The sequence below is a fragment of the Geotrypetes seraphini genome, chromosome 2 (genome assembly GCF_902459505.1).
Source record: "Geotrypetes seraphini chromosome 2, aGeoSer1.1, whole genome shotgun sequence".
NCBI classification, from domain to species: Eukaryota; Metazoa; Chordata; class Amphibia; order Gymnophiona; family Dermophiidae; genus Geotrypetes; species Geotrypetes seraphini.
This window is the reverse complement of record NC_047085.1, coordinates 368,247,395-368,260,209: the sequence shown is the minus strand read 5'-3', so window position 1 is coordinate 368,260,209 and position 12,815 is coordinate 368,247,395. Positions and strand designations below refer to the sequence as shown.

General features: G+C 43.1%; 1 protein-coding gene across 3 annotated transcripts in view; it reads left to right on the top strand.

The window, feature by feature from the left end:
* Positions 1–12,815, top strand: part of DPY19L1 (dpy-19 like C-mannosyltransferase 1) — a 298,312-nt gene that overhangs the window by 129,985 nt on the left and 155,512 nt on the right. For all 3 annotated transcript variants that reach the window (XM_033930604.1, XM_033930603.1, XM_033930602.1), the window contains one exon: positions 11,403–11,502. In XM_033930604.1, coding sequence (XP_033786495.1) covers positions 11,403–11,502 — 100 coding nt within the window. The remainder of the gene's footprint in view (positions 1–11,402; positions 11,503–12,815) is intronic.

The window sequence follows — 12,815 nt, the reverse complement described above, 5'->3', positions numbered from 1 at the left end:
TCCATGCTCTCACCTCTCTCTTAGACTACTGCAATGTACTTCTCTCAGGTCTTCCGTTCAATTGTCTCTCTTCCCTTCAATCCATTCAAAATGCTGCTGTATGACTCATATTCGAAGAGAGACACCACATGCACATTACCCCTCTCTTTAAGTCACTTCATTGACTCCCCATCCATTTCAGAATACAGTTCAAACTCCTGTGACTGACTTACAAGTACATGCTCTCTGTAACCCCTCAATATATCTCCCCCTATGCTTCCCTCTCCCCCCCATAAACTGTGTTCTTCAGGTAAGTTCCTCTTATCTGTGCCTTTCTCCTCCACTGCTAACTCCAGATTCCGTCATTTCTTTCTTGCTGCGCCATATGCCTGGAACAGGCTACCAAAGTTGATACATCATGCTCCGTCTTTAATGGTATTCAAATCCAAACTAAAAGCCCAGGTTTTTTTGAAGCTGCTTTCAACCCTTTACTCACTCATTGTCAGTTACCTTTACCCATTATATCATTCCTTCTGCTAGAAACACCCCAACCCTGAAATGTCCTGTCTGCCTGTCCAAATTAGATTGTAAGCTTTTCTGAGCAGAGACCATCTATTGAATATTAAATGTACAGCGCTGTGTATGCATTTCAGTGCTATAGAAATGATAAATAATAGTAGTAATAGTAGACCACGTATCTGTTATACTTTATTGAAAGGAGGAAAATTATCATTATTTTAATAACAATTTAAATATTTTTATTTAAGAACATAAGCAATGCCTCTGCTGGGTTAGACCTGAGGTCCATCGTGCCCAGCAGTCCGCTCACGCGGCGGCCCAACAGGTCCAGGACCTGTGCAGTAATCCTCTATCTATACCCCTCTATCCCCTTTTCCAGCAGGAAATTGTCCAATCATTTCTTGAACCCCAGTTCCGAACACTGCCCTATTACGCTCTCTGGAAGCGCATTCCAGGTGTCCACCACACGTTGGGTAAAGAAGAACTTCCTAGCATTCGTTTTGAATCTGTCCCCTTTCAACTTTTCTGAATGCCCTCTTGTTCTTTTATTATTCGAAAGTTTGAAGAATCTGTCCCTCTCTACTCTCTCTATGCCCTTCATGATCTTGTAAGTCTATCATATCCCCTCTAAGTCTCCTCTTCTCCAGGGAAAAGAGACCCAGTTTCTCCAATCTCTCAGCGTATGAAAGGTTTTCCATCCCCTTTATCAGATGCGTCGCTCTCCTCTGAACCCTCTCGAGTAACGCCATGTCCTTCTTAAGGTACGGCGACCAATATTGGACACAGTACTCCAGATGCGGACGCACCATCGCCCAATACAATGGCAGGATAACTTCTTTCATTCTGGTTGTAATACACTTCTTGATTATGCCTAGTATTCTGTTTGCCTTCTTAGTGGCCGCTGCGCACTGTGCTGTCGACTTCATTGTCATGTCCACCATTACCCCCAAGTTCCTTTCTTGGGTACTCTCATTTAATAACATCCCTTCCATTGTATAGTTGTACCTCGGGTTTCTGTTTCCCACATATAATACTTTACATTTCTCAATGTTGAACTTCATCTGCCATCTCGTCGCCCATTCCCCTAGCTTGTTCAAGTCTCTTTGCAATTCTTCGCAGTCCTCTTTAGTCCGAGCTCCACTAAACATTATAGTATATGGGGCTCATAATTGAAACAAAAATACATCTAAAACCCGGCCAGATTGGCACTTGAATGATCTAAAATACAGGTCGTCTAAGTGCTGATAATCGAAATGGCTTTTTAGACGTATCAAGGGACTTTTTAGGTCTCTGAATTAAAAGCTGAAATGGGTGTTTTTGGAGAAGTGGTGAGGGCGGGACATGGGCCGGCCTAGACTTAGTTGTACTGCAGGGATAATCAAAAGTTTATGAGGCTGTCTGGACAGAACTTATAAGTTGTGACTTAAGCAATTTAAAAGCAGGTCTAAGTTCCCAGAAGGTATCCAAAGTGACCAGATAACCACTACAGACACAAAGTTCAGATCCCCCACACACTCTTCCAGTGATCACGGACCTACCATAAAAATCGGAATAAAAACATACCTGCCTGCCTCCAGAACATCAGCACCTGATATAGGAAAGTCTAGTAGAGTGGCTTAAGTAGTCTGGGGGGTTGGCTAGTGAACCATAGAGAGGAGGACTCAGGCCTATAAGCCCTTCTAACCACTGCATTTATGGTGAAAAATGTAAGCCTATCAAAAAAAAAAAAAAAAAACCCTACTGTACTGCCATATAGATGCCACCTGCAGCCATAAGAGCTATTCCGAGTTGTAGACATATATAGTAGGTTTTGTGGGGCTCACCATGACCTATAAAGGAGTTGTGGTAAAATGTTAGCATGGCACCCTTTTGGTGAAGTTCACAGCAGTGCCCTGTAAGGTGCCCCACTGTTCTCTTGCCATGTCTGGGTGACTAGTCCATTACATTGCTGGTTTTGTTCTGGGCGTTTGGGACTTGGATGAATATTTGAATGAGAATGTGGTATAAAGATAGATGTAGTGGCGGTCTGGATGATCAAACGCCTAGATGTACACGCAAAAAAAAAATTTGGATGTGCTTTTCGAGAATGGACATTTTGCTGCTGCTGACTTTGGGTGACTAGCGCCCTATGTCCAAATCAGACTTGGACGTTTCTTTTGTTTATGCCCCTCCAAGTATTCTTGAATTTGCTTAAATATCCATGTCAACTTATATGGTTAAACAAAATATCTTTAAAAAAAATTAGACTATCACCCAGATCCAAACAAGAAAAACTTAAAATGTTGTCTTCTGTAGCTCACTCATCTTTATTTTCTTGTTTGTTTATATAATCTAAACTAAACTAAACCTTAAGTTTATATACCACATCATCTCCACGGATGTGAAGCTCGGCACGGTTTACAAGAACTTAAAATATAGGAAGAGAAGGAAAAAAAAGGTTTACATGAACTTATATATAGAAGAGAAGAGTAAGGGGGGATAGAATTACAATTTAGTTAAAAGCCAGGTTTTCAGTTGCTTGCGGAATAATTGGAGGGAGCCCAATAATAACAAGCTTTCCTGTTTTATCGGGTCCCAAACAATTTCTCAATTTGGAAAGAATGAGTCCAAAAGAAGATAATATTCTTTCTGTGCCAAAAGAAGAAGCTACTGCTATTAAAAGTGAAATCATTACTTCAACAGTCTCTAAATACAAGTGCTTATATATATATAGTGCAAGTGACTGCCACCAGTTCACTGGTGTGACTTTTTTAAAAAGCAAAAACAAGAAGAACAAATATCTTTGCAAAAACAAGCAGCAAAGACAACTGTCTGCAAGTGGCAGAAAGGATGTTTGAGGAAGCCAGATGTTCAATTGAAGTCTTTATTGGATAAAGTGAACTGACTCAAAACATGAGCCATGTTTCGGCTTCAAGGCCTACCTCAGGAGTCTAAAGACATACAAATAATAACATATAAAAACATAAATGGGTTCATATATTAATAATATAAATAAACAATTTTTATGTATAAGTAGGCATCATTTGATAAGTTAATACTTGTACATAAAATAATAATATATGAATCCATCTGCTGGTTTTTATCACAGACTTATCGATGGTAGTTTTTTTATTTTTTAGGTGATATATTCTGTGATATATATGATGTAATTGAAATACTATCCTGGACAGATAACTCTAAAACTGTAGAACAGGAGGATGGTTAAGAATTTAAGAACATAAGAATTGCCATACTGGGACAGATCGAAGGTCCATCAAGCCCAGTATCCTGTTTCCATCAGTGGCCAACCCAGGTCCCAAGTACGTAGCTAAATCCCAAGTAGTAAAACAGATTTTATGCTGCTTCTTATCCTAGGAATAAGCAGTGGATTTCCCCAAGCCATCTCATTAATGGCCTATGGACGTCTCTTTTAGGAATTTATCCAAACCTTTTTTAAACCCAGCTAAGCTAACTGATTTCACCACATTCTCCGGTAACAAATTCGAGTTATCTCGAAGGTGGATAGTTTCCAAAATCCTTTAAGGTGATGCGAAGATTCCCCTAAACAAAAAGGTCAATGATGTTATTTTATTATTGATACTATTTCTGCTTATTTAGTATTACTCATTGTATTCACTGCTACTCCAAAAAAAGGAATATTTGCTTGTTTCAGCTCTTTATTTCTTCATAACAAATGCATTAATAATAACAAATATATTTTTGCTCAAATATGACAGTTCCTCAAGTCAGTCTTTAAGAAAAATGATGAAATCAAAACATTTATTATCATGAAGATCTTTTTGTCATCTTCATCAAAGCACTTCTAATAGTGTTTCATTTGGGCCATCAGGCCTTGCATTTCTTTAAGTGTTTGCATTTTGCACACATGCCTGCCTTACCCATAAGTAGAGAAGCTTCATTAAAATATTCCCAGACTAGGTCTCTTTTGTGGCTTTCTGCCATTGTAGGTTTTCTCCCTCAAGGACAGAATAACATGACAAACCTCAGGCTATAGACCCAAAGATCCCAAGACTTGTTGAGTACTCTGCTCGAAAGGTTTCACTTTCATTTTTATTGCTTGTCCCTCCTCACACTTAGGGCTTCTTTTACTAAGGCGCGTTAGCAGTTTAACACACATAATAGCGCACGCTAAACTGCCGGCCACGCTAGCCGCCACCTCCTCCTCTTGAGCAGGTTGTAGTTTTCCGGCTAACATAGAAACATAGAGTATGACGGCAGAAACGGGCCGACGGCCCATCAAGTCTGCCCACTCACGAACCCTCCCTCCTTCGAGAATCCATCTTCTAAGTATACCTCTGGAGCGACCCCCACCTGACGGTCCTATCGTCCTTTGAAGTCGAGCGTTGTGCTCGCTTCAACTATCTGACGTAGAAGACCTTTCGGTGAAGAATAAGAGAAGCTCACATTCGAATTTTGTTTCCCCACCGGTTAAAGGATGTAAATTTAAAAAAACACCATCAACATCTTCTCTCATATCAAGCGGCATCATGGGGCAAAGATCTGGAACAATTGCTCACACCTACTACTTATGGGGAATTTAGGAAACACTTAAAAACATACCTGTTCCTGAAGTATTTAGGCAACTAACCTGTTCAATCCTACTCTACAATAACTGATCTCTAGCGATGTTAATAACTAGCTTCTAACCTTGTTAATTCTAATTAATTTTTAACATCTTTTAACCATTGTAAACCGCATAGAACTTCATGGTCCTGCAGTATATAAACTGTTATTATTTTTATTATTATTATTACATTTCATAGAATTGTGCTTAGTGCTTGTGTATGATACAGAACTAAGGCACAAGCATTTAGGCCAGCTAAAACTAGGCCTAAATGCCTATACCTAAGTTGTGCAAGCATCAGGCGTATTCTATAACAATGCCTATAATTTTTAGGAAATCTTCCCCCCTTGAGTTTTAATGTGTGCCATCTTGTCGCCGTGGGACCAGTAAGATGAAAGATTTCTTCCTCCACCTTAATGCGGCCCTTGATGTATTTGAATGTTTCTATCATGTCCCCCCTTTCTCTGCGCTCTTCGAGAGAATATAAGCGTAGCCTGTTCAGACGCTCTTCATATGGGAGATCTTTGAGTCCTGAGACCATCCTAGTGGCCATTCGCTGAATTGATTCCATTCTCTTCACATCCTTTTGATAATGTGGTCTCCAGAACTGAACACAGTACTCAAGGTGTGGTCTCACCATGGATCTGTATAACGGCAGTATAACTTCAGGCTTTCGGCTGATAAAGCTTCTTCTAATGCATCCCAGCATTGGTCTCGCCTTTGCTGAAGCTTTCTCTACCTGATTGGCAACTTTCATATCTTCACAGATGATTACTCCCAAGTCCCGTTCTGCTGCAGTTCTTGTTAGGTTTTCACCATTCAGGGTGAACGTCCTGCATGGATTTCCGCTACCAAGATGTATTACCTTACATTTTTTGGCATTAAAATTATGCTGCCAAGTACTGGACCACTGTTCCAGTAAAAGTAGTTCCTGTTCCATAGTGTTGGGCATGGTTGTGCCATCAGGTTCTGACATGCCTCCCACAATGTTGCATAGTTTAGCATCATCAGTGAATAATGTAATTTTGTCCCGAAGTCCCTGAGGCAGATCCCTTACAAAGATATTGAATAGTATCGTGCCCAAGACCGAGCCCTGTGGCACTCCACTGGTTACTTCTGACGTTTTTGAGGGAGTACCGTTTACCATCACCCTTTGAAGTCTGCCGCTAAGCCAATCTTTTACCCATGCAGTTAGTGTTTCTCCAAGGCCCATCGTGTTCATCTTGTTCAGTAACCTCCGGTGTGGGACACTATCAAAAGCCTTACTGAAGTCTAAATACACGATGTCCAGGGACTCTCCCTTATCCAGTTTTTTTGTTACCCAGTCAAATAAGTTTATCAGATTGGATTGACAAGACCTTCCCTTTGTAAAGCCATGCTGGTGGGGATCCCGTAGTCTTTCGTCATCCAGAAACGTGTCCAGTCTGTTTTTGATTAACGTTTCCATGATTTTACATACTATTGATGTGAGACTCACTGGTCTGTAATTTTTGGCCTCCAATCTGCATCCCTTTTTATGGAGCGGAATAACATTGGCAGTTTTCCAGTCCAAGGGAACTTTTCCCTTGCTTAGGGAAAGATTAAACAGGTCAGCTAACGGTTCTGCTAGGACATCTCTCAATTCCCGAAGCACTCTGGGGTGTAGATTATCCGGGCCCATAGCTTCTTTGTTCACTTTTAGCTTTGATAGTTCGTGGTAGACATTGTCCACGGTAAATGTAAAGTCCCGGAATGGGTCCTCTGAGCACCCCTTTGTCTGCAGCTGAGGTCCGGATCCTGGCGCTTCACAAGTGAAGACTGAGCAGAAGTAGTTATTGAGTAGTTCTGCTTTGTCTGCGTCCGAAGTTACCGTCGGGTTTATTAGGCGCACAATACCACTTGAGTTCTTCTTCCTGTCGCTAACGTATTTGAAGAAGGATTTATCCCCTTTTTTAACCTGTCTTGCTATATTTTCTTCCATCCGGAGTTTGGCCTCCCTGACTGCCGTCTTAACCTTTTTAGATTTTGTCAGATAGATATCTTTAGTTTCTGGTTTCTGCAATTGTTTGTAGGTTATGAATGCTCTTTTCTTTTGCTTTACCAGCTCTGAGATCTCAGCAGAGAACCACCGTGGCCTATTTTTTCTGCACCGTTTGCTCACGGTTTTTATGTATATGTTGGTTGCTTCTTGCAGGGTGGATTTCAGAGATGATCATAGTACCTCTACATCGTCCATCGTGCATTGGTTTCGCAGTGCTTTGTAGACATAGTCCCCCATGCCCCATAGTCCCTTTAAAATTTAGGACTTTAGTCGAAGTATTTGACCTGGTGGTTCCCTTCTTCAGGTGAAACCACACCATGTTGTGGTCACTGGAAGCCAAAGCCTCTCCTACTGATACCTCTGTGACACTGTCCCCGTTGGTGAGCAGCAGGTTCAGGATCGCCTGATCTCTGGTGGGTTCTAACACCATCTGTTTGAGATGTGCTCCCCGTATGGAGGTTAGTAGCCTCTTACTGCCACTAGTCGTGGCAGAAAATTTGTTCCAGTCCGCATCAGGCATATTGAAGTCTCCCAACAGCACTGTGTCTCCTCGCAGTGTGATGGTCTCAATGTCTTCAATTAGTTCTTGGTCCGCATCGTCTTTTTGTCTTGGTGGTCTGTACACAACATAAAGATACTGGCATTTGTTATTGCCCCTGGCAAGGTTCACCCAGAGGGATTCTCCTGTATACTTGATGTCTGTGATTTTAGTAACTTTGATGTCCTCCCTAATGTATAGAGCTACTCCTCCTCCTGACTTGCCTTTTCTGTCGTGACGGAGTAAGTTGTATCCTGGTATAACCATATCCCATCCGTGGGACTCCGAGAACCGCGTTTCTGATATTGCCACAACATCAAAGTCGGCGTTTCTTATTTCTGTTTCCAGTTCCAGGATTTTATTGCCTAAGCTATGGGCATTAGCATACATGGCCGTCCATTCTTTCTGTTTGCATGGAATGCTTTTATTCCTAGTAGTTTGTCCCCTTCAATTATGTCTTGGTCGCTCTTAGTTTTTCCTGTGCCCCTTTCAACAACCCCTGCAGCACTCGCGCGATTACTTACCTCCGGCTCCAAGAAGGAGTTACTTACCCTACTAGTGTGAGAGTGGGTCCCCTCCCCCAGCTCACCTAGTTTAAAGCTTTCTGGAGCAGGTAAGCTAGACGTCTTCCCAGGACGTTCTTCCCTCTTCTGGTTAGGTATAGCCCATCTGGTCCCTGCAACATCTCTCCGTGGTCCAAGAAGCCAAAGTTCATTTCTTTGCACCATCCCCGCAGCCATTCGTTTGTCCTCTGTATCCGTTCTTCTCTAGCTCTTCCCTTGTTTCTTACTGGTAGGATGGAGGAGAAAACTACCTGTGCTTCCATCTGCTTCAGCTTCACCCCTAGGGCTCTAAAGTCTTCCGGTATCTTCTCCAGTGAGTTCCTGGCTGTGTCGTTTGTCCCAACATGGATGAGGAGCATCGGGTAGTGGTCTTGTGGCTTGATAATTTTTCCTATGCAGGTGGTCACATCTCGGATCCTGGTTCCTGGTAGACAGCAGACCTCTCTTGATTGAAGATCTGGTCTGCATACCGGTCCCTCGGTTCTCCGCAGAAGAGAGTCCCCAATGACAACCACTCTGCGCTTCTTAAGGGGGTGCTGATTCGTTGCTTCTTGAGTTGGGGTCGATTTCTGGATGTCCTCCTGAATATCTTCCTGAGTTCCATTGGCGGGTCCTTGTAGGAGTTGAAATCTGTTGCTCAGGATGATTTGTGGTGTCAGTGTGAGGTTGCCGTGCTTGCATGAAGGTAACGAAGAGGAGGACCACCTCCTGTATTTGCTTGCAGAAGTGACTAGTTGCCAGGTGTCATCATCTTGAGTCTCTTCTTGTACCCCAGTTGTTACTTCCAATGCTGCAAGCCTGGACGGTTCGGGTGTCTCGAAGCTGGATCTGTCTTCGTGCACTAGCTCGGAGTCTTGAGACAGTTCTTGGAGGACTCCATCTATGAACGCCTCACTCTCCCGGATACTTCTTAGCCGCCGCACTTCTTCCCTCAGACTCATCAGTTCTTGTAGGATGTCTCCTCTGAGTTGTTGCTGGTTGTGCTCTTCTGTCTGCACGAGGACCGAAGTCTTCAGCTGGGGCTCAGCTTCGGTCTGTACAGAGACCTCTAACGTCCGTTGTGAGGGGGTCTACTTCGGTTTGCACGGAGACTTTGGTTTTCATCTGGATCTTTTCGGCAGCCGGAGCACAGTCTTGGTGCTTCTAGTCTTCCTGCCATTCCTAAGCTTGTCTTTGGTGGTCTGGCTGTGTGCTTCCGCTTGTTAGTCTGTTCTTCCCTTGCTGCCTTCTAGCTTGTTAGACCGTTCTACCCTTGCTGCCTTCTAGCTTGTTAGTCTGTTCTTCCCTTGCTGCCTTCTAGCTTGTTAGTCTGTTCTTCCCTTGCTGCCTTCTAGCTTGTTAGACCGTTCTTCCCCTGCTGCCTTCTAGCTTGTTAGACCGTTCTTCCCTTGCTGCCTTCTAGTTATTTAGTTTGTTCTTACCTTGCTGTTTCTTAGGTGTCTCTGACTCTGCCCTTCTCAAGGCTCTTCGCAAAGGCGCTCTCGCTAAGGCGTTGCCGTTGGCTCGCCTCCTTTTAAATGGGGGAGCCCGGGCGCTGACGCTCCTCTGATGTGGTGGGGGTGGGCGGAGCTTCTTCTCGCCACTACCCCAAGCTGCCTGCCTTCTCCCTTTAGCTTCTTGTTGCCTTCTCCCTTGTCTCTCTCCCTCGCTCGCCTCTTTTTCTCCTCTCACACGCGGCTCTCGTGGCTGAGAAGTGCTTTGCGTTCCGGCTCGCCTCCTTTTAAGGGGGGGAGCCCGGGCGCTGACGCTCCTCTGACGCGGTGGGGGTGGGCGGAGCTTCCTCTCGCCGCTACCCCTCGCCGCTACCCCAAGCTGCCTGCCTTCTCCCTTTAGCTTCTTGTCACCTTCTCCCTTGTCTCTCTCCTTCGCTTGCCTCTTCTTCTCCTCTCACACGCGGCTCTCGCGGCTAGCACATGATAAAGCCACTAACGCGGCTTCGTAAAAGGAGCCCTTAGTTCCTTGTGCAGGTGTATAAACTTAGCACTTAAGAGGTAAGGTTGATTATGTGTACATCGATTTTGCAGAAACATTACAGTTTTTGCACTTTCCTTAACGATAAATCTTTACACTAGCTCAGGACTGGCATAAAGATGCAGCTGAGCACAGATAGGCCATCTGAGATGAAGTGCCATGCTTCCTCAGATGACCCAAAATCTCTAGTGACCCCAGCTCCCCGCAACTTCCTCCCCCCCCAAAAAAAAAAAATTGTCATTGCTACCTCAAGAGGATATTCCCTTCCCCCCCAAAAAATATCTGTGGCCCATGAACTCACTTTTCTTGTACCCCAGATGCCCAGTATTCTCTTCATACCTACCAAATTTGTCCTTGTACAACTCAAACATTGGTGGGCAGGAACGATGACCAAATGTTGCGGCCTCCGTACCACCATCTTGAAAAATGGCAACACTTAACCCTGTATGGTGCATCCTCAGACACACAGCATGGGATCAATCACCCAAATATGGCAATTGCACTTTTCGGTGCCAACATTTTCAAGATGATGGTGCAGAGGCAGGAGGATGTGGTCATCACTCCTGCCTCCCAGTGTTGAAGGTGCTTTAGGGAGGCAAGAGTTGAGGGGAACTGGAGATAAGGGACGAAACCTACAGACTACTAATGAGATATTTTGGGAGGAGGAACCACATGGACCACCAGTGATATTTTGGGAGGGGCTGGGGTTGGGGAGGAACCCATTTGACTTACCAAAGATTTCGGGAGTTCTGGTGGTAGGGTAATCTACTTGGGAAGCCATTGAGATTTTCTTATAGGTTCGGGAGATAGTGGTTCAGGGGAGTTTGTGGGGGAGGGAATTGGGCAGAAGATGGGGTTTGTTTACTGCTGTGGTATACATTTATTTTTTTTGTGACATCCAGAAAAGTGAGTTTTATTTTAGAAAATAGGTAAGCTGATAATAGTAAAATAAATCTAATATTTTAGTGCCCCATTCAGAGAGGAGTCTAATCTAAACAACAACATAAAGGGGATGTGCATGACTCTTCTGAGATAATACAAGGCTTGTTGGCTAAAAAATAGCCTATGAATATTTTTGCTTGCCAAAATCATTTATAAAATATTTGAGTTGTAAAGCTGGACTAATTGTGTAGGTAGTGAATGGGTACATGTCAAATCATTTTTAAAATTATAACACTATTTTATTACATGTAGATTCTAATAGGCTTAGTATTACTGAACTTACTATATTTGTTCTGTCTTTTCAAGGACTTCGATTGTTGGTAGAGGAAGCCTCATTGCACTTTGTGTTTCTAATGTCTTTTTCATGCTTCCCTGGCAGTTTGCCCAGTTTGTCCTCTTAACACAGGTAAGATGTTTCATTATTGGTAACCATGATAGAGGAGTTGATTGTGTCCTAATAAATTAGCTTTTTAGAGCAATTTGAATATGGACTGCTGTGCTTTCTGACAATGATTTTGTAGCTGTATGTAAGTTGTTTTGTGCTGACGATTTATACTTTCTCTTAGCCTTAAAATAATATCAAGACCGCTGTGATTTGAATCAGCTTATATTTATTCAATGTAAAATTTTCAAATGTAGAAATAATATAAGTGTGTTGAGTAGTATTCTTTCCTTTGAAGGGTTAACCCAATCTTCTCTCTAGACATAAGTAAATGTTGATGGAACCAGGGGCATAGCTACATTCAATTTGGGGGGCCCAGGCATGGACTGGGGGGTCTACAAGTACTACAGCACTTTACACTAAAGCATTTTCTTTTAGTTCTCCTCTCCTCCTTCTCTCCCCTCCCCCCCAAAGCATACTTTTCTTGGTAGGAATGCCCAAGCTCCGCCAGCTGAAGAGATTCACTGGCCGAGTCCTAGCCCATGCTGTCTCAGCAGCAAGTAAGATGATGGAGTGCTTCAGCCACAGATGCCAGCATTTCATTCATGCTTAGAACTGAGCTGAGTGGTATGGGAAGGGATGTAAAATAGAGAAAAATTCCCTTGATAGTTGAAAACGAAAGTCTATGGTGCCAAGGTTTAGAGAACTGTTCTGTCCGAGCTGTAACCACCAATTTAATGTAAACTCGACAATAAAAAATGATCATTCTCCTCTACGTTCCTAAATGTAAGAGGGGAAGAAAAAGAAGAGAAACAATTAACAAAGTGTAGTTTAGGTCTTCTCACCTTGTATGTCACAACCTAAATGAGGTTCCAAAACTCACATTCTGGTATCCTGCACGCAGGAACAGGAAGTTTCATCAGAGGAGGCAGGGGCTAGTGCTCTTCAGCTTGGAGAAGAGACTGTTCAGGGGTGATATGATTGAGGTTTATAAAATAATGAGTGGAGTGGAAAGGATAGATATGAAACCTTGTTCACTCTTACCAAACATAACAAGACTAGGGGACATGTGATGAAGCTACTAAGTAGTAGATTTAAAACAAACCGGAGAAATCATTTCATCACACAACGTGTAATTATACTCTGGAATTCATTGCCGGAGAATGTGGTGAAATCAGCTTAGCGGGGTTTAAAAAAGGTTTTGATAATTTCCTAAAAGAGAAGTTTGAAGGCCATTATTGAGATGGCTTGGGGAAATCCACTGCTTATTCCCAGGATAAGCAGCATAGAATCTATTTTACTACTTGGGATCTGGCTAGGTGCTTGGGATCTGGGTT